This window comes from Thamnophis sirtalis, unplaced genomic scaffold, assembly GCF_051295495.1.
Source record: "Thamnophis sirtalis isolate CommonGarterSnake01/CBP01778 unplaced genomic scaffold, rThaSir2_p1.2 scaffold_5, whole genome shotgun sequence".
In the NCBI taxonomy this organism is placed as follows: Eukaryota; Metazoa; Chordata; class Lepidosauria; order Squamata; family Natricidae; genus Thamnophis; species Thamnophis sirtalis.
The window spans coordinates 63,996,304-64,019,388 of NW_028261385.1; the positions used below are offsets into that span (position 1 = coordinate 63,996,304).

At 39.2% G+C, this 23,085-nt stretch overlaps 1 protein-coding gene across 1 annotated transcript; it reads left to right on the forward strand.

Moving 5' to 3' along the window:
* The first annotated feature begins 5,127 nt into the window (after positions 1-5,127).
* On the forward strand, positions 5,128-22,653 carry LOC106550964 (fructose-1,6-bisphosphatase 1). The gene is made up of 7 exons (XM_087715920.1): positions 5,128-5,421; positions 11,120-11,282; positions 12,882-12,974; positions 15,377-15,517; positions 17,228-17,365; positions 17,861-17,980; positions 22,320-22,653. The coding sequence occupies exons 1-7, from the start codon at positions 5,252-5,254 to the stop codon at positions 22,509-22,511; spliced, it is 1,017 nt and encodes a 338-aa protein (XP_087572046.1). The 5' UTR covers positions 5,128-5,251; the 3' UTR covers positions 22,512-22,653.
* Positions 22,654-23,085: the final 432 nt, after the last annotated feature.

The window sequence follows — 23,085 nt, forward strand, 5'->3', positions numbered from 1 at the left end:
GCCCTCCCAAAATACCCTGCCATGTTACCTATGGCCTAATAGCCTAGCAAATCATTATAGCATTGTTATAATGCCTAAATAGGAACATGGTGGCTCAGTGGTTAAGATGTTGAGCTTGTCAATCAGAAAGGTTGGCAGTTCAGTGGTTCAAATTCCTAGTGCTGCGTAACGGAGTGAGCTCCCATTACTTGTCCTAGCTTCTGCCAACCTAGCAGTTCTAAAGCATGTAAAAAATGCAAATAGAAAAATAGGGACCACCTTGGTGGGAAGATAACAGTGTTCCACGCGCCTTCAGCATTTAGTCATGCTGATCACATGACCACAGAGATATCTTTGGACAGCCCTGACTCTTCAGCTTTGAAACAGAGATGAGCACCGCCACCTAGAGTCAGGAATGACTAGCACATATGTGCGAAAGGAACCTTTATCTATAATCCTTAAACACAAGAGCTGGTCTTATCATTAGTCAAAGTGAAACAACTGATTGGGAATATCATAAAATGCTAGCCTATTTTTAATTATTTAATTATTGCTGCGTTTTTATTTCAGAGAAGGACGAAAAGTACATGTGGAATTTTTGATCAGATTCCAAATTAATTTGATCCATAAATGGAGGAGGAAGCAAAGTATCTAAGGCTATAGATTATTAAATTATTAGTTAAAAAATTATAGAATAACAGAATAACAAAATGGAAGGCCCTAAAACAGAGACAAACTCTGCAACATGGGAGATCAAATAGATTCCAGACCAACCTAGCTGACAACTTTGTCATCCCAAAGGTAGAGGAAGGAACTAGAGGGACAGCTATACTGCAGCTAATTCTTATAGTATTAACAGAGAAGAAGTGATAGTGGGGATTGAAGTTGCCAGAACTTTAAGGGAGAATGACATCACTTATGTCCGCACATAGGAATACAACATGAATTCAATGTATCTGCTCTGATAATATCTAGGAAAGTGGGCTGTATATATCGTTCTGATAAATTCTATAAATCTCTTCCCACAGCTCTTGAATGCCAGAACCTGGATAGCTCCAAAAATAAATGCAATGTATTTTGTTATCAAAAGTACAAAGTCCATGAGTTCAAGTCTCAGGAGAGAGTTTGTAGCCCGCAATGTAATATCTGGCTATCTTTGTCTGATGATTCCTAATAAGGATAATACTGATTGCATAGGTCATTCATTCTACCATATATTTTATGCCATCCATTCATTCATTTATGTGTGTGTGTATGCACATGTGTATGGCAAAAGTATGGAAGTGGTTAGCTATTACCTTCTGTGATGATTTTTCAACTTCCCATTGGAACTGAAAGTGCTGGGATTTTCTGATGATCTCCCAGATTAAAACTTCTTAGCTTTTTTGATGAGCTAATGTTGCTAGATACTGCCCTCTGCTGTAGGGATAGCATAATTTCTCCCACATTGCTAATGCTCATCCTGTGCATCTATTTAATAATAGTGTAACATCTGGCATCTATGTTTGATGATTCCTAATAAAGATAATACTGATTGCACAGGTTGTTCATTCCACCATATATATGAAAAACCTATTATGTCATTATATAATTGCCTTTGTGTTTGTTGCGTGTGCTTGGGCTTGTTGCACAAAATATATTGTAGGCCTTGAGTAAGACTCTCATGGTAATAGTATTTTGCTCCCATGAAATGCTGAGTTACAGCATATTACTGTTTTTAAAATGTGCAAAGATTTTCCTTGCACATATATTTACAGCATAGCATGTTGCAATGATGGAAACTTTGCTTATTTTATTAGTAAATAAATGATAAATTAAAGGGAGCAATGGCTACAACATTATTTGCTTTTTCCCATTCCTTTCCTGCCCATCTGTGAATTGCAAAATATTGCATTGCTAATCTTTATTTGGAATTTATAATTTATACCAAAGTGATAACAACAAAGTTCAAGAAAACAAGTATTAAGTGTATACCCCCTCATTTGTTGAGAAATCAGTTAATTTCCTTAGATTGCGTATAACCCATAGAACTGGGATACATTGAAGAAGTATCACACCTATCGAAAAGTTCTAATTCACTCTGACATTTCAGTACTGAAATTGTATTTAAGACTGCTGTTTAGAGTTAAAGAGACGATCATGTGGCTGAACTACAGAGAGAGATATTTCATGACATTTGTAAACAAATTGGAGAGATCAAGCATTCCTAAATTATAGGAAGGACGGAAGGGAGGGAGGAAGCAATTCAGTTTTAGTCTGAGGTGAAAATGCTAAGGGTCCAGGATGTTTTACAATTATTTCTAATGTCTTTATTCCACTCTGCTTTAGTTTTAAGATCTTGAATATATTAAACTATTATCTCAGCTGGATTTATTCCAGAAACCTCATTTCAAATCACTCATTTTTGACCAGCACAAAACTACTAGTTCAGTACAAATGTATGTAATGAATTAACACATTTTGAATTATTGACCAAGATTTATTTCAAGAAAAAAGCCAAGCTTACATGAACATAAATATGGTTGCCATTTTCTATAATGCTTTCAATACTGTTGAAAGCATTTTGTAAATGACTAAAAAGGAAATCGGCCCTGACTGTTCTTTGGAAGGACAGATTACTGAAGCTCAAATATATTGACCACCTAATGAGAAGAGAGGACTCATTGGAAAAGACCTTGATGTTGGGAAACAATCTTCATGAGGAATTGATCTTTTCATGATAAAGGACTGATAGAAATGTCAGATCATGTTTCATCTGCTCTGAGCTAAAGATAAACCATTATGGTCAAAAATGAAATTCTGTTGTCTGCTCTCAAAGAAAGTATATACTACCCATATACATACACACCACCACACCTATTGACATGCCCCCCCCACACACACACCCATACTATACATACATACACACACCCATACATATAAATATTAATCACTGCCCATTTTGAATACATAGCAGAAAGAGGAAACTTGAGAGTTCACAAGGTTGATACTGCATGGAACAAAACTGTAGCTGAATCTGGATGTTTTGCTTCAGGTACCACGAAGCCTCCTCCCAGAAGGTAACAAGGAAAACGGGTCATGAAGAGGATGTGTAGCATCCCAGACAATCCTGCGAACCGTGTTCAAGCATCGCTTATATGCTATGTCCTGTATAGAAGGAAGAGAACTCGCAATGATCTTTTCTGCCATCCTCACCACTCTCTGCACCATGTTCCTGTCTGAAGCAGTAATTCTTCCAAACCAGGCTGTCATGCAATATGACAGGATGCTCTTGATCGTCCATCTATAGAAAGTGATAAGGAAAGGGGGAGGAAGATGTTATTTTCTCATGCAACACAGAAAATAGAAGCACTGCTGTGCCCATTTCACCAGTGTCTCGCTGTTAAGTAACCAATCTAGTCTACTCATTAGCTGCACACTCAGAAACTTGATGCTGCTAAGAGAGAATAAGTTAACATTTCCAAGTACTGGAAGACCCTGGGATAATCTATAACCAGTGGTGCAATTCAGCCGGTTCTACCCAGTTTGGGTAGTGGTGGTAGTGGGAGGCACCATTTTTGATGCTCTGCACATACGTGCATGCTCACATTTACAAACCGATAGCAAAGGTAAGTTGATTTCACCCTGTCTATAACCACTTCTGCAATGAGACCAAGCAGCTCAGTGAGAAATGCAGCCATGTAACTGGGAGGATAATACATTGAGCATCACCCAAAGTTTTCCCTTCCAGAGCAACATCAAATAGGGCCTTTCATGTGGCCACTTATGGGACAATCCTGCAATGGCCATGTTCTCCAGATACACAAGGGCCTGATAATGCCCATTACGTATTACTTGGTGTCATTGCTACTCAGAGCCCACTGCTTCATCTCCTTCACACTGCTGGTCCAATCTTTTAAAAGAATAGGCTTACTGAGTTCCATTTCCTTGGCCTATCGAGCATCCTTTAAAAAAATGCTATACATTATTATGATCTCTACATAGATATTAGGTTTTTTAAATGAACTGTTTTTTTCATATTTACTGCCAAATTTTGATTGATGCAGGTATCCCAGTTAAGTAATACAGTAAAGTACTGCCATAAAAATAAAACCATAAGATCACAACTGTAAAACTAAAACAAAAAAGGGCACTAGGTAGCAGCTATCAATATTCTGTATCTTTTTCTTGTTCTTGTCTGACTTTTGTAGCTCAGGTCTGATACAGTAGCTACACAGAGGAGGTGATTGGCTTTAATCTGATCCAGGAGGCTGCACAACATGTCAAACTTTGTAATACTAATCTTGGTTACTGTTCGCGGCTCTTTTTGAATTTAATGTAGTTTGTGAACTCAGAAAAATAGGTTCATTGAAGAAGCAAGTATGTTGTATGCAGTTTTCCCCACTTGGGGTAGTAGATACAAAGATGCACACTACTATACAAACAGAAAGGGGAACGGATATTTATGTCTGAAGAATATATTCAAGGCGGAGTTTCTGCACATTGCCTATTTCTCATTGGTTAATATCTTTTCTTAAGATTTTTTTTAAAGCAACGAGTCCCCGATCAAGTTAGATCTAAGTTGCTATTGTATTCGGAAACCTGCAAGGCAGGGCTGTCCAACCTTAGTAACTTTTAAAGACTTTTGTGGACTTCAACTCCTAGAATTTCCCCAGCCAGCAAATGAATCAACATGGCTGGTTGGGGAATTCTGGGAGATGAAGTCCACAGTCTTAAAGTTGCCAAGGTTGGACACCTCTTCTCTAAAGGGCAGAAAGGAGGCGAGGGGCTGATTCGCACGCGATATTACGCCATAAAGCGATGTGTGTGGTTGGCTTTAGAGCAACAGCCGTGTCTTAAATTCAAACTTCGTAATCGGTGGCGCGCCCCCTGGCTCCTTCCCTTCCCTCACTTTCTTATCGGTCCTGTTTCGCTCGGCCGGTTTCCCCACGTCTTTCCTAGTCCTAGTCCCGAAGATCAAAAGCAACCCAGGCATTATTCCGCGAAAGCCACGAAACCCCGTTGCCCTCCCAACTCGGAATGGGGCTTCCCCACCCCTTCCTCAGGATTGGGCGGCTGGGGGGAGGAGACGGCCCTCCTCTCCTTCTCCCCCTTTGCGGAGTTGGGCGGGCGTAGTAAAGGAGGTGGACCTGGGAAGCGACGGCACGGCCTCCGCCGTTGCCAATCGCGCCCGTCCCCTCTCAAAAGGATTCGGCTCGGCCACCGCTTCCTCCTCTTCTTCTTCCTCCTCCTCCTCCCCGTCCAAGCTTCAACACCACAGCCGTTTGCCATCATGACAGACCGGTCCACCTTCGACACCAATGTGACCACTGTGACCCGGTTCGTGATGGAGGGAGGCAGGAAAGCGCGGGGCACCGGAGAGCTCACCCAACTGCTCAACTCGCTCTGCACGGCCGTCAAAGCCATCTCCACCGCCGTGCGCAAGGCGGGCATTGCCAACCTGTAAGTTTGCCCGAGGTCTCTGGCTGGCAAACCCAACAGCGATGGAAACCCTCCACCCCCGCATTTTCTCCGGGGTTTCTCTTGAGACTAGGGTGCTGCTTAAATGAGGGTGACAGGGTGGTCCTTCAGCATTGCTGGAGAGACTCGAAAATGGGGAGCTTCGAAAAGGTCCCGTGGTGGTTGTAGGTGTCTCATGAAATGCAGCAGGGATCGTCTTCTCCCCATTCAGGACAGGACAGGTGTTTTGACTAGCTGACTCTGCCAGGTGTCAGAAGGAGCCTGGAGTCTGCTAGATTACTCAGAAGGAAGATGATCTACTTTATTTCTCTGCCTGGAAAAATGACAGGGCACCCGAGCTGTTCCCTTTTCTTTCTCTGTTGCTCAATTTCATTCTGCACACTCTTGAGATGGAGTGCGTGGAGCCCCCAAAAGAGCTGCTGGAATTGCCTCATGTTCACTTTCCTTTGCTCTGTGTGTCCCATCCTTCCTGGTCTTTCTCTTCTTATTTTTATTTTATTTATTTGTTTTGTCAAGCATGTATAAGATAATATAGTTACATACAAGAATACATGAAATGGATATGAATAAATGGGGTTGTTAGGACAGGGACGGTAGGCACGTTGGTGTGCTTATGTACGCCCCTTACAGATTTCTTATGAATGGGGTGAGATCAACAATAGACAGTCTAAGGTTAAAGTTCTGGGGGTTTGGGGAAGAAGCCACAGAGTCAGGTAACACATTCCAGGCATTCACCACTCTGAGGTGGCGCAGTGGTTAAATGCAGCACTGCAGGCTACTGCTAGATCAGCAGGTCAGCGGTTCAAATCTCACCGGCTCAGGGTTGACTCAGCCTTCCATCCTTCCGAGGTGGGTAAAATGAGGACCCAGATTGTTGGGGGCAATATGCTGACTCTTTGTAAACCGCTTAGAGAGGCCTGAAAGGCCTATGAAGCGGTATATAAGTCTACTGCTATTGTTGCTGAAGTCGTATTTTCTGCAATCAAGTCTGGAGTGATACTTTACCTTAAGTTTGCATCTATTGTGTGCTCATGTGTTGTTGTGGTTGAAACTGAAGTAGTCATTGACAGGTAGAACATTGCAGTAGATAATTTTATGTACTATGTTTAGGTCAGACCGAAGGTGGCATAGTTCTAAGTTGTCTAAGCCCAAAATTTCAAGTCAGGTGGCATAAGGTATTCTGTTGCAAGTAGTGGAATGGAGGACTCTGCTTGTGAAATATCTATGGACTCACTCAATCGTATTAATGTCCGATATGCAGTGTGGGTTCCAGACAGATGAGCTGCATTCGAGAATTGGTCTAGCAAATGTTTTGTATGCTCTGGTTAGTAGTGGGAAAGTTGTGTTGGTGGTCCCTTCCAAGGTCCACCTACATTCTTCTCTTGGACAACCAAGAATTAGCCCCATCAAGCCCCATTACTCTTCCATAGGAAGCCACCCTGAAAGGGAAAAGTAACTAAACTAGAAAGTTCTCTTGCAGAGGGCCCAAAAGGAAACAGCTTTTGAGAAATGGAATATGCAAGCACATCATTGGCCTGGTCCTTCCTACACACTTTGTGGCATGCAATACTGTGGATGATTAGATTCTGCCTCAGCTTGATGTGCGAATTCAGCAGCTATGATTTGTAAATTGGAGCTTGCTGTTACATATGTAAGTAGGCAGTCATGATTTATTCAACAAATTATTAAATAACTATGCCTTAGTTAGTACGATATATGCATTTTTCAGGGAGCAGCTATCTTCTTTCACGGTTTCAGAGTGAATCTTGTCTTTAATTGCTCAACCTGCTTCTGTCTCTGGATTAAACTTGATGGATTTCATGGCCACAACATTCAGCTATATCCTCCTAATCTTGTCCTCCATATCCACTGCCAAGAGAGAACAAGTGTTCAGCTTGTTTTCCTTCCTAGGATGCCCCTGTCTTCCTGCATGCTTTTCAGGGAGGAGTGTCTGCATGTGATCCATTATTACTTGTCCCCTCTCATTTGCCATCAAGTTTTGGCTGACCAAGGGATGGAGAATATAGGTATGGTACCCCAAAATATGACTCTAGAATAGTGATGGGAAACCTTTTTGGCACCAAGTGCTCAAACTGGAACATGTGTGCATGCCATGCATGGGTGTGTGTGTGCACGCATGCTGGAGCATCCAAAACCCAAAGACCAGCTGGCTGGTGCGCATACCTGTGCCTGCCCGCCAGCTGGTGTTTGGGTTGCCATCATGCACATGTGCGCATGTCGCGTGTGCCGGAGCATTAAAAACCTGAAGATCAGCTGACCGGTGCACACATGCCTGTTTTTTGGGCATTTTTGAGCCATTTTCAGGCTGTTTTTCAAGCCATTTTCAGGCCGGTTTGGGGGCATTTTCAGACTGGAAACCAGAAGAGCAGCTGGCGATGGCACGTGTACCCACAGAGAGGGCTCTGCGTGCCATGTCTGGCACATGTGCCATAGGTTCACCATCATGGCTCTAGAATCTATTCTAGAGTCCAATGTCGGAACTTCCCTTCTTGAAGTTCCACTCCTGTATTCTGTAGCTAACCAGGATCCATCAAAATGGAAACTAGTGCAACTTTTCCGAATGACTCTTCAGAGTTTGGAACCCATTCTTCAGCTGGGCCTTTCTAATGTCTATGTTGTCCTCTGATTTGCTGTAGTTTACTTTTTAGCATTGGACTCCAACCTTTCTTCTTTTATTTTGCCAAAACTCTGTAATTCATCAATCTAATTTTTATACTTATTAAGTTTCCTGGAATATCAGCTAATCTATTTTGCCCGTCCTATAATTTGAAGATGTGCTGGGAATGACAAGCATTGTAGTACAAGATCTCAGCCAACTACAGGCAGCCCTTTCTCACCTAACTACTCAGTCTGCATTTTCATTGAAGAGACTGGAAGAAAAAAGGATTCCCTACTTATTTTATAACTGTGCCTAAGCCTTTTGGGTACAAAAATCAAACTGTTAAAAGTGACTTCCTGTGAATGAATCTGTATTCAATGTTAGATATATATGACATTAGAAAATCAGTTTCTTATATATTTAACTGGTATCATTTATTCAGGTACTTCACCGCAGTAAGTCCTATTCATTTAAATTAGGGTTGCTTACCAGGTAAATAGATGTACAATTGCAGTTTTGGTCTTGTTCTTCCCTCCTTTTAGTCTAACATCATTTGGTAATTACAAAAATAAGTTCAGTTTGATAGAAATTGTGTAATATTACACCAGAACATTAGAAAAAAAAGCACTCGGAAGATTTTGATCAGTAGAAGGTGGAAGGTAGAATCCCAACCACCCAACTTTCTTTGGGGACAAAAGGTAGCTCAAGAACAGTAACTTTGAAGTGTGTGTAAATGCCCTGCAATTGTATTCATTGCCTTGGGAGCAAGTTATGATGAAAGTGCAGCCATTTAAGGCCTCTTCCCACAGGAAGTGGCAAACTGAAAAGACAGATGTTGCCTGCTTGGTGTACGCATCTATGTCGACATACCTTGTATTTCTTAATGGACTTTGCTTATGTTTGCTCTTCTTTTAGTGCAATTGGCAAATAAGCAAAGTTGAGCCATCAGAGAATAATTGGCTATTGGGAGAGCCTCTTGAATTTGGGTAAAGTTAATATCTGATTCAGATAACATCTTGTTAGATTTTGTTACTCTGAACTCTTGGAGAACACTCCCATATCTGCATGTGTATCTGGACAGTGGACAGCATGATCTTATTTGGTTATGAATTCCTGTGTGAATTTTAAATATTCTAAATCTTAGGTTCGATAACTCAAGTGTTTATAAAAAGCAGCTGAATTCACATATCAAGCAAGGCAGAATTTTCTATAAAAGAAAAACTAACAAGGACTTGTTAGCTCATTTATACAGCAATGCTGCTTTGGAGCAAGAGTTGCAGGTATATAAGTAGTTCTCAACTTACAACCATTCATTTAGTGAATGTTCATTGTTGTAATGGCACTGAAAAAAGTGATATATGACCAGTGGTGGGTTTTTATATATTTTTAGAACCTCTTCTGTAGGTGTGGCCTGCTTTGTGGGAGTGGCTGGCCGGGCATGTAACCAGGTGGGAGTGGCTTGCTGGCCATGTGACAAAGTGGGAGTGGCTTGGTAGTCATGTGACCAGGTAGGCGTGGCCAACTTGTAAATTGTGGTGAAACTCACTTAACAACGCTCTTGCTTAGCAACCAAAATGTTGGCTCAGAAACTCTGGCATTTGAAGCAAGCAAGTCTTAAAGCTGTCAAGTTACAAAACCCTTGCACCCCTAACCCTTTAGGGAAAAAAACCCAGGGGTGTTCAAACTTGACAGCTTTAAGACTTGTGGACTTCAACTCCCAGAATTCCTCTTCTTGCTCTTCATCTTGATGATGTGCGGACAGGCGGAAGGAGGGAGCTGGAACCGGTTCTAAATGGCACTGTAGATTTGTGGAACCTCTTCTATAGAAGAGGTTAGAACTGGCAAGTACCTACCCCTGTTTATGACTGTTTTTCACACAGCCATTGCAACATCCTCATGGTTAGGTAATCAAAATTCAGACACTTGGCAACTGGCATATGTTTATGACAATTGCAATGTCCCAGGGTCTTGTGATCACCTTTTGCGACCTTCTGACAAATAAAATCAATGAGGAAGCCAGATTCACTTAGCAACCGCATACTACCTTAACAACTTCAACGATTCACTTTACTCTGGCAAGAAATATTGTAAAATGGAGCAAAGTTCATTCAACAGTTTATCAGTTGAAAATTTGGGCTCAATTGTGGTCATAAATCGAGGACTACCTGTATCATACAGCATCATTGTGCTTGCTGCAGCCATACAGCTAGGTTTCCCATTAAATGTAGTACTATGATGTTCTGAAAGAACCAAACAACCAACCAACAGATTCAGCCAATGTTTGAAAGACTTCAATTATTTGGCAGCTAATAATAATTACTCTGTCCCATTGATTTTCATCAGAAAGCAAAACTTGGGTACATTTTAAAAAAAAAGGTGAATGACAGCCAAAACTACTTGTTCAACGATGTTGGGCTGGAGACCACCAAATATATGTCCATCTTAGCCTTTACTGCCCTTGTGCCCTCCACATTTTGGGGCATACAATTAATTGCCTGAATTCTCAGTTACACCATGGGATTCTTTTATGGGCAAAAAAGGAATCTATTTTACATTTTATAGCTATTCCCAGCTAATTATAGTGAAACATGTGGCTTATGGCTCTTGCAATTTTCACCAGTTTCTGATATAAAAGATGTAAATGAGCAATATTGGTGGTTAGGGAAAGTTGTAGATAATGTGGCACCAGATGATCACAACTTTTAGAATGCTCACCTGTGCAATGCTGGGCATTATTATTTTTTGGGGGTATCATAAGCTATCAGTTGCCTTGATATATCTAGAAGGCATTTATTATGCAATTTCTGTTCAAGATAAACTAGAATCAATGTCATATGTATATATGTATTACCTGCCCATGTCGAACATAACCCTAATTCAGGGGAAGAGGGACTAAAGTTTGTGAAGATCTATGTAAGATATTAGAATCATAATTAATTCTAAACTGCCTGAGGGTTTCATTTCTCACACACACACACACACACACACACACACACACACACACACACACACACACACACACACACACATTTTCTGATGATCTTTTTTTCTGTCTTTCAGTTATGGAATTGCTGGTTCTACCAATGTGACAGGGGACCAAGTAAAGAAGTTAGACGTTCTTTCCAATGACATGGTGATCAACATGCTCAAATCATCGTTCTCCGCTTGTGTCATTGTGTCAGAAGAAAACAAAGAAGCAGTTATAGTGGAAGAAGACAGACAGGTCAGTATCGCTCATAAATTCCCCAGTGCTTGCTTTCAAGGCAGCATTGAGCAACAACTAGTTTTTTAAATGGATAAAGTTTAACCCAACCTGCTGACTTCAAAGGCCAAAGAACAGTACCCTCTGAAGACAAAAAAAAATTAGAGTCAATAGGCCATTGCCTAAACCAGCCCTTCACTAAGCTTAAGTCACATATTGACTACAAATAGTCTAATACTCAAACCTAATGGTCAGTATCTGGAGGACACTAGGTTAAATTTTACAGGGCAGCCTTATGGTTCCTTCATAATGCTAATCCAAGAGTAAAAATAATTGATCAAAGAGCAGAATGCTGTATGATCAATCACTTGAAAATGTCTCAAGGTTTTATTTTAATCCAGACATGGGAAGCCGTAGTTGCACTTTTTTTCCTGTTATTATTTTCAGCCATTACGGGTCTCATTATGGCAATCAACATTTTTATCAATTTGGGATTGTTGTTTTTTTGGTGTGTGTGTGTTTCAGGATTAGAAAAAAAAATTTCATTGAAATTTGCTACTTTTCTGCAGGGTTGAGCGCATGAGTTTTGAGACACTGAAAGCCCCTAAAATCACAGGTGGACCTTTACTTGAACCTTTTAATTGTATCAAGTCTGGAAGTGAATTTTACAAAAGATTTGTTTGGAAGAATTGATGTATTATGGGGGTTATATTAAAAATCCCTTTCAACTCCTAGTGCTTATGCACTGCTGTGCATGCACTGCTGTACATTCAGTACCTTCACAGATTTAGAGCAACAGAGCTCAGTTAAACTAAGTTAGATATTTTTCCCTATGCTGCTTTGCCATTCAACTGTTTCAGGTGGCAAGCAAATGACAGTCATCTGAATTTAACCGAGAGAGGGATGTTCACTGAGAAATTTAAAAAAAAAAAACACCTCATGATCTTGCCACAATGATGCATTGGGAAAAGAGTCCCTCCATACAATCTCCATCCTGCCTTTTTTGAACCCTTTTAAAGACAGTTTTATACAAGGTTTTCTCAGTCTGATCTTTTTCTAAATGTTGGTCTAGTAGTTTTTTCTGGATTGTGACTTCTACTTGATTGGAGAGCTGTATTATGATCAGGACTTTTTAATTGTTCTTCCTTATCCTGCATGTCTAAAACATTCATCAGCTAGTTTTGTCTGCAGCATTGGAGGTAATGCAAGACCTGAGATGTAGATTGTGATATAACATCTTACAGAACATTCTTCAAATTTTGTGGCTGAAATAAGCTTCTTTTTGAAGATCTTGTTAAGCTTATTCAGAATCTTCTGAGGTGGCTTGCTATAGCAAATCCAATACATTTAATTAAACACAAACCCAAATCAAACAACAATTTCTCTTTTAAGAAATGTATGGCCTGATCATTTCAGGATTATGATGTTTCTTCCTCGTTTATAGTTTGGAGTCCATCAACCTGAGATCAATTAATAGTTCAAACCTTTCATTTTAGATAGGAAAATGGGAAAAGTTGCCTACTTTCTTCCCAAAGGTACTATTTTATCAAAATATTTAACAATAAACTAAGAATGCATTTTTGTTCTTTGAAAAGTTATATGAATATTCTTTTCTTACAGGGTAAATATGTCGTCTGCATTGATCCACTTGATGGCTCTTCTAATATTGATTGCCTTGTTTCTATTGGAACTATTTTTGCTATCTATAAAAAGGTAGGATATATTGAATAGTTGCTAAATATCAAAGAGAATGAAGACACATTTATATTAGTCTATTTTGTGACCACATTTCTGATTATGTTCCTGTTAAAGCTTCTCAAATCCACAAGTAACAATGGTAAGTTTTAACTGGGGCCATAAATATTATGACAGAGTTTACACTTTGTTTAACCACGTTTTATTAATTAAACAACAGTTGATTGGATTCACCCATTGTATTTAGTCGAAACCAAACAAACCATATTATCACTTAGCTCAATATTTATTTATTTGTTTGTTTGTTTGTTTAATTTGTATGCCGCCCACTCTCAAAGAGACTCAGAAATCCAGAGAGCTAAAGCTCAAAGACTTTGGCCATCTAATAAGGAGAGAGGATTCATTGGAAAAGACCCTTATGTTAGGAAAGATTGAAGGCAAAAGAAGAAGGGGACAGTAGAGGATGAGAAGGTTAGATAGCGTCATCAATGCAATGAACATGAATTAGGGCCAACCCTGGGAAACAGCAACAACATGAATCCAGAGATGTTTAGAAACAGTGAGGGGGAGTCCTGTGTAGCTGGATATTCCAGAAGAATGTGTAATAACTTTTCACCTCCAATCCAAAGTGAAGAGCCTGTGTTTACTGATTCTAGCACTTCACCATTTCAAGTGAAAACAGGTTTCGCCATTGCTACTATATTTAAAAAAATCCGTATCTGATAGGAAGACCATAGCTGGGTTGTTTTGCCATGGTGTGTAAACCACAGTGCCTGTGTTACAAAATATGTTAATTGAAAATCGAACTATGTCAATTATGCTGCTGTGTAGTAAATAAACTCCACCTGTGTTTGAGCGGATACAGTTTTTCTTTAGTCATTGTGATTTGCAGCTATTTGTTTTCATGAGTCAGGCCTGTAGGATATAATGGTATAGGCAGCCTTTTCAGATGGGGGAAGTGATCTTGCACGTTGGGAGCAAAGTCACAGTGTAAACTTCCAAGTAGCTAGACCAGTAGGTTTGGTTAATTCCTGTAGGCATCTGATTTGCATAGTGAAACAATAAGTATGTTAAGAGTGCATACCATTTGATAGGCAAGTGGCCTGATTGAAGGAACTTGAAATTCTAGATGAGCATGTATTTAAATATATAGTGTACATTGATAGTCTTTAGATGCAACACTCTGCTATTTGTTTTAATTATTCATTAACTTGCAGATTATACACAAGGATTAAAAATATTGAAAGTAGAAAAAACAGGTTCATAATAAGAACTTTGGGTTGAAAACACAGCTAATAGCTAGCTACTTTTTTCCTTCTATCTACTTGTGGAGTGCAAGGTGGGAAGACTTATTGGGGATTTTCCCATAAGGGGATGGAATGTTTATTTTCTTCTTCTTTTATATTCTCTTTTACCTTGTATTTAAAATAAATAGCAAAATTTCTTTGTCCAAATACAGGAATTAAGAGATTGTGGGGTGGGGTGGAATTAAGATAGGGAGGAACACTAATTCTCACACTGAAGAATTGTACACACTCTATAGTGAGTGAGCGGAGTATGATGTTATTGGAAAAATTGATTCCATCCAGCTTTGGGTGTAAAGAAGAAAGTAATTATTTGATATCCTTGGATCTCAAAACTATTATTTTTATTTAGGAATAATAATTGTCAGATATCCTTAAACTGTAATTTCTAGCAGCTCCAACAATGTGGCCATTAAAATGCTGGAAGATGTGATTCAGTAACATCTGGAAGTTATAAGGAAGAAACCATAGTATTATGAGGGGTGGTACAGTGGCTCAATGATGTAAGACTCTGGGCTTGTTGGATGGGAAGCTGGTAGCCCAGACTCAAGATCTGAGAATCATGCAACGGATAAGCTCCCGTCCTGCCAACCTAGCTGTTCGAAAACATGCAAATGTGAGTAGATAAATAGGTACCACTTCAGTGGGAAGGTAACAGTACTTTGTGATTTGATGCTAGCCATATGACTATGGAAATGTCTTCAGACAGTGCTGGTTCAATGGACTTGAAACAGAGATGAGCACTGCCCCCTATAATTGGCAATGACTACTGGAGTCAAATCTGCAAGGACTCTACCTTTTTACATACTGTAGTATTATGGCCAGAAGGAAGTATCAACAGCATAAGGATTAAGTCAGCGTTTGAAGCTATTTTTTTTTAATATTGGGAACCATCTGATAATGGTGCTAAAACTGAAGGAATCATATTTATCAGTGATCAAGATATTTGTTGGCAAAGTGGTAGTTTTTATTAATATCACATCATATTTCAGATTATTTGCTGTCCTGCTACCAGTGAACTGAAAGAATCACCGTTTAGCAATGAAACACTTCTGATCAGTTGCATAAAATTATTGAAATTTCCAGGTACTAAACTTCTTTTACTTGTTATTCAAGGTTTCTCCTGGTGCTCCTTGTGAAAAGGATGCTCTGCAGCCCGGTCGTAATCTAGTAGCAGCTGGTTATGCCCTCTATGGAAGTGCTACCATGCTTGTCTTGGCCCTGGAATCTGGTGTCAATTGCTTTATGCTTGATCCGGTAAGGGGCACCCTGGGAATCCTAAGATCGATTATTGTTTGCTTGCAGTCTTGCAATTCTGCCTTTTCAGCCTCAGTTTTTAATTTGAGAAATGAAACAACCATCAATAAGATAAATACTACACTGGAGTTTGCATATTATGCCTGAAACATGTAGCCATTGCTTTTTACTGGAAAACTATTTCCAACAAAATAGTTTTTGAGGGTTCTTTTTGGTTCTTCAGATGATATTTTTCATATCTGGCATGCAGGGATCCCAGTTCCTTTTTACTATTTCAAGGGGCTTTATGTCTGCATTTGGCATGGGGGAAACCTTCATCTAGGTTTGGATCATAGCGAGGATTATATCCATGCTGCTATCATCCTAATCAATACTAGCATCCCAATTTGGACCAGATCTTCATTGCTGCTTTGAAATAAGAAAAGAGCAAATGAAATTGCACATGTCTTGTTAAATGTAATGTAGAATTTAACATTTAGGAAAGGAAGCAGGAAAGCAGTGGGAGCTTTGAAATGTGCACAGGCAGCATTTTAAAATTAAATGATGAAGATCAACAGAAACATATGGTAGGCTGTTTATCAAACAAAAGTGACAATTGTGAATGAAAACCAGGGCAGAAGTAAGAGTGGCAGGGAAGTTGAACTGGCCAGACAGTGCCTTAACACAGCATTGGAACTGATTTAGAGTTAGAAGGCAAAGTACATGAAAGAAAGTAAAGTAAATGCTGTTAACAATGAAATGATAGTGTAGTTTTTTTTAAAAATGGTTACAAGAGTTACAGAAATTCACTAACCTTCTAAAAGATAGGTATATATTCCCTCTGTGTCCATGAGCAGAATGCATGGGTTTTTTTAAAAAACAATCCTAGCATTTCAACCATTCATATATAGGGTGAAGCTCCTTCCAAATAGGACTGCCTTTTATTATCTCAAAAGTATGTTAACACATATTCTTGTACGCTTTCAGATACACCTTGATGTCTTAAAGAGTAAGTGGCATGCTAGTGTGTGTGTGTTTGTGAGGCACCGTGTACATCCTAGAGGATTTTCATAAAGGATCTTTTTTGCATGTCCCTGCCTAGTTCATGTCATGCAATTTACATTAGAATTGTTTTCTAGAATGTAAAAGAATGTAAAAATGGATGGCCGTGTTGAATTTGATCTCACTGGTTCATATCTAAGACACTGGAGTTAGATACTTTACATTTCTAGAATTTTTCATAATCCATTGTGGATCATTCTAGTAGCTGAACCTAACCTGCATTTTCATTTTATTTCTTTTGACTTCTAATGTATATATTTGTGTTTTTTCATAAATAATCATGAAATTATAGCCATCACTTGGGAATGAACAATTTTCAAACTTTTTATGATTTATTATTGTATGATGCAGAAAAGTATTTTGTAGAATTATTCTATTTACCAATAGTTACGTGTGTGTGTGCGCGCGTGTGCGTGCGCATGTGTGTGTGCATGTGCGTGTGCAAAATTAGTAGTTTGTTTTTAGATATATATATATAGTTTTATTAAAGTAAATTTCTGAAAAAAATTGGAAAGATAATGATATAGCTTTTGACTGGTTCTAATACATAGGCGCTTGAAATAAGTTATCCAGCAATACTTTACCTTGTAATACTTTACAAAATAATTTTTAAAAATTATATATTCAATTCAAGATGAAATATTACATGCTTTCTGTTTTATTTGCTAGGCAATTGGTGAATTCATTTTGGTCAATAAGGATGTAAAAATAAAGAAAAAGGGAAATATCTACAGTCTAAATGAGGGATATGCAGCATACTTTGATCCTGCAGTCAAGGAATATCTTGAGAAGAAGAAATTTCCCCAAGTAGGTTTTCATATTTGTAAGAGTCAAACTTATACAGGCAATCTTTTAAGTGAATATATTTGGGTTCTGCAATTCAAATAATCATTTCAAAGGCACTTTGATCTAATCTCCAAATCAAATAAACTTCTTTTCCAGATACGATTTGAACTGTCAAATAAAATGATTCCTTCTTAATCACTCTACAGATTGTGCGTTCACAGGATGCAGAAGAACAGTCTGTTTTTCAGACCTGGATTGATTTTCAAAATCGGATTGATTCATCTTTATGATGCTATTGAAAAACTCAAATTGAATGAATTCAGCAGTTCACACCACCCATGTTTTTTGTAATTAGGTATTAGATTTAAGGATCCTCCTGCAATACGGAACCTATGCATTAGATCCAGAGGAGCAGAGGCATAAGGAAGCTGTGTTTGGATGCATGGTAGACACATTGAATGGGGTTATCTGCAAACCAAAGCTTATTCTAATCTACCATTTCATTTTACTTTCTAGGATGGGAGCTCTCCCTATGGCAGCAGGTATATAGGTTCTATGGTGGCTGATGTGCATCGCACTTTGGTGTATGGAGGAATCTTTTTATACCCAGCCAATTCAAAGAGCCCTAAGGGAAAGGTAATATTACATTTTAGTACATTTGTATATGTACCTATTTGTATATTATAATACATTGTATTTTCCTGATAGTTTAGAGCAGAACCCATTTTAAGAAATAAACCCAGGTGCCCCTCCTTGTGCAAGAACATTGACAAATCATAGAAGAAACTACTCTATATTGCCAAAAGTATTCGTTCACAACTGAGTCTGATTATGTAGATGGGTGAGCGAATACTTTTGGCAATATAGTGTATATTGGTTCTGGTCAGTGGTGGGTTCCTACCGGTTTGGACCGGTTTGGACAAACCGGTAGTATTTTGGCAACTTGGGTTGTTGGAACCGGCAGCGACCCAAGCCTGCCACTCCCCGAACTTGTTCTCCCGGCAGTGCTTTAGGCACCGCCATCTTGTTTTTTGCTTCTGCGCATGCACAGAGCAATTTTTGTTGTGTGCGCACATGCGCTGATGCGTCCCTGAGCGAACCGGCAGTAGCGGCTGCCAGAACCCACCCCTGGTTCTGGTTCTATAATTATAGAACCAGAACCAATATGAGTGATCTCTTTTCTCACTTTCACTAAGCTTTGCCTGGTACATTTTGAAACTTGGCTTTTTCAGAGTGCAAAATGGAGCTCTCTGGCACCATCTTTGGTGATGGACTTTATTCTTTACCAAAATGCAGGGCTTCCTAGAAAGTGAGCTATGACAAAATAAAAGTATGATTAAGCAGGTAGCCCATACGCAGGATGCTTATACTTACGGTTGCAAAATAAGGTGTTAAACTGTATTTAACCCCTTTCTGTGAATTGTATGGAGTATAGTATGCAGTTAATTCCTCTATCACCAGGTAAATTTTACTTTCCCTTGCTCAGAATGTTTAATACTTTTAGATATGATTTTTGAGAAATCAAGGCTGTAGTCCACTGAGGAATTTTTTAGTATAGGTAGTCCTCATTTACAACAGTTCATTTAGTGACCGTTTCAAGTTACAACAGGACTGAAAAATTATTTATGACCATTTTTCACACCATTGCAGCATCCTCATGGTCATGCGATCAAAATTCAGATGCTTGGCATGAAATGGGGCAAAATTCACTTCATTGTTTTGCTTAACAATGGAAATTTTGGGCTCTGTTGAGATAGATTGAGAACTACCTGTTCTAGGAATTTAATGTTAATATTTGATGTAATGAATAAGATGTCCTGTGATTTTTTTCCTTTAGATTTTAGTATCCTTACGTATATTATTTTTTCTAAATAATTCAAGATGATCTTATTCCTATCTCCCATTACCCTATGACTTTTTAAATTCATTAACAAGACATCAGAGAGGATACTTCTAATTTGGCCTTTCATTCCAAATATATATATAGATCACATATAAGAACAAATAGACTTTTTAAGTATCTGAGTTGAGTGCAGATGTATACTAGGCTGCAGATATATCACATTGTAAAAAAAAAAAGATTGAATGTGGCATGTACAAGACCCTCTGTAACATACTGGGAATGATCTGCGAGTGATATCAGGTGTACCTAGGTACACCCATGTTACACCTATCCTCCACGAGCTGCACTGGCTTCCCATCAGTCTCTGAACGCGCTTCAAGATGCTGGTCGTTACCTTTAAAGCCCTACATGGCTTGGGACCTGGATATCTGCGGGACCGCCTCCTGCACATACCTCCCAACGACCCATAATATCTCACAGGCTGGGCCTCCTTCAGGTACCATTGACCGGGCAATGCCGGTTAGCGACTACTCGGGGGAGAGCTTTCTCTGTAGCTGCCCCGGCCCTGTGGAATGATCTACCCGTAAAGATCCGGACCCTTCCCACTCTCTCGGCCTTCTGGAAAGCCATTAAAACCTGGCTGTTCCAGCAGGCCTGGGGCTGTTGACCCCAAAATATGGTCCAGCCCCATTTAGAATGGAGTGCATGGTGTGCTGTTTTTAAATCTATCTTTTCTTTCCCTGTATTTTATTTTTTTGATTTATTTCTGTACTGTAAGCCGCCCGGAGACCTATGGGATTTGGCGGCATATAAATGTTATTAAACTTGCAAACTTGCAATCTTGGTAATATTTTGCAGTATTGAAATAATAATTTAAAAAGGCAGCAGTAGCATAACTGACTACACAAGGATCATTGGTTTTTCCCCCCAATCCCTTTATTTCCTTGGAAAATACACAGGGAGTCCTGAGTATGCTGACCTCTGTTCAAGGCTTCATACTGATAGCTGTGGGACGTTATCATACATGCCTACACTAGAATTTGCATCTGCCATGTTCACCTGGTCAGAAAATACAGGTGGGAGATGACTGGGGACAGCTGAAGAGTGAAGGGAGGTGCTTGAATATGCCAGGAAAGGGTATCAAAATATGAGGAGAGAGAGTAGTAGTAGATGTGACGCTGCCACATTCTGATTTCTCTTTTCATGTCACATGCTCATTTGGACATGCAGCACATATGGCAGCTGTCGTTCTAAAACTCTTGAATAGATGGAAATGATTTGGACTCCTGGGGAGACTGACATTTTAAAAAATTCTTCTACACCAGTGTTTCTCAACCTTGGTGACTTTAAGATGTGTGGACTCCCAATTTCCAGAATTCCCTAGCGAACTTTGCTGGGAATTGAATTCTGGGAATTGAAGTCCACACATCTTAAAGTGGTCTCTTAAGGTTAAGAAACACTGCTCTATAAAAACAAACCATGCAGTTAGAAAGCTGGCACAGAATGGGATGGATCAAACTTTTCCTGAACTGTTAAGATGCTGGACATGGTCATATTAAAAAAATGGCACAGATTTCGAAAGTATCAGGGAAAGGTCACTTAAGTCAGACATGACTAAGATAAAAAATAATTAAACTGTGTTTGTGGCATCCCTGCTTTGTTAGCTGGAATTCTTTTAAGGAAGTAAAATATGTTCCTCTTTGCTAAACAGTTGCTACATTTTTTTATTTTGTTAAAAAAAACAGAACCCATTTCTTCTTATTGAGACTTTCAAATGCCATTTGAGCATAATATCAGTCTTTGGAAATTGAGAAGTAATCAAGAATCTCTTAGCCAGTTCTTTCCCAACTCTAGTTGAACTGGGGAAGAGTCCATATTTACTCAACAGAGAACTTTAATCTCTGAGAATTCTAAAATTTTGTTTGCTTTGGCTTATAGATAAGAGATGGTTATTCATTCATGCACCCTGTGTCAACAAAACATTCATGCCCATTAATCACGGGGTTCCCCCTTTTGTACACACTTTTAGTTATGTCTTTTTAAATAAGCAATTCAAGTAGATACATGGAAAATATATCTGCAGGATCCAATCTGGGTTGGTCAATCTGGGATCAGAGGTGTTGCATTCTGAGCTTTCAGACTCATGTTGGAACCCATCTTAGGGAACATCTCTGTGGCATTAGAGAAGTTAGAGTGAAGTTCCCTGAAGATGGGCTCCAGCTCATCTTCACCTCCACCTCAAGTCTGAAAGCTTGGAAGGCAAAACTCCTGGTCCTAGTGACTGACCTAGATTGGATCCTACTGACCCAGATTGGATCCTACAACATTATCCTGAGACTCGTATATTCACCTTCATTTGTGAAACTATCTCTCCCTTCTCACCATGAGCAGAGGTGGGCTGTGAGACAATGACTCTATCAAAGAGTCATCCAATGCTGTTTTACTAGGAGTTGAAATCCGCATGTCTTAAAGTTGCCAAAGTTGAGAAACACTATAAACACAAAAACTGCAGTTAGGAAGCTGGCACACAATGGGATTGAACCAGCTTTTTCTGAACTATTAACATGTTGGAGATATTCATATTAAAATGACATAGTTCTTTCATTACTGGATGTAGTAGACCAGTTTTTCCCGCTGCCTTCCAGATGGGTTAGTTGACATAGCATCCCACATTATACGAAGCCATAATTTGATCAGCGTTTGGGATTCCTGCCATGTGTGAACTCAGTCAGCAATCATCAAACAGTGAAAGGATTTTAATCATGCTGATTGGAATGATATCCAATCACATAAAAAGAGAAGACAGCGTAGATTAGACTAACCAAACTGCTGGATTTCTACCCTGAACTTAAATTAATCACTGAACTTGGCTTTAAAAAAATTACAGTGTGAGAATGTGTGTATACTCATACACATGCACAAATATGAAAATCTAGTCCAAACTTTTAATTTGTAGTCCAAAATACACTATTTAGAGTGGAGTTTGATTCTTGGTAAATACAGATAGGTGAGTCCTGTAATAAGTACACAAACAGCAGGATATCCCCATAGAACTGTAAAATGCTTGTTTGCTGTGTAAACGGAATGCTGACAATGGACCTCTGCCCTTATTTTTCATATCTTCAACTGCAGCTGAGATTGCTGTATGAGTGCAACCCCATGGCTTTCATCATCGAAAAAGCTGGAGGGATGGCAACCACAGGCAAGGAGGCGATCTTGGACATTATGCCTGAAAACATTCACGAGCGTGTGCCAATTGTGCTGGGCTCTTCAGAGGATGTGGAGGAATACTTAGCCTTGGTCAAGAAACATTCAGCTAAATAAGGAACAGGAGACTGCCAAGATCCCAAGAGAAACATCTTGCCACTGGACCAAGCCCTTGTGTGGTGTGCTGCAGCTTTGGAATGCCCCCAAAATTAATACAATGTGATTTTTTCAAATGATATTAAAAATTTTATTTGCTCAATCCCCTTGTATAACTACAATCTTGAATCATGCATCCCCAATTAATGAAATATCAACAGGGTCAGTCAGAAATCTGTACTGTAAATCATTTTGAGAACATATGATTATGATATCCAGTAAATTTTCTATACCTCCTGGTTCATTATATATACAACATTATGTTGAATTTGGGAAGTTAAAGTCCAGACATCTTAAACTTGATAAGTTTGACAAATACCTCTTTAGAACAGTACAGTATTTACCATGTGGTAAGAGTTCCAGCAAGCAGCTAAATAACTTTGGCATTTGGTGAAAGGACAACGGCTTAAGTTACAGATGGTTTGGTAACTTAAACTACTAACATTTAAATGCAGTTGGAAAAAAGCATCGTTTTATATAGACTGCTTTGGACATTGGGTAATGGAAATAGCTCACTCATATTTCATACTCCTGT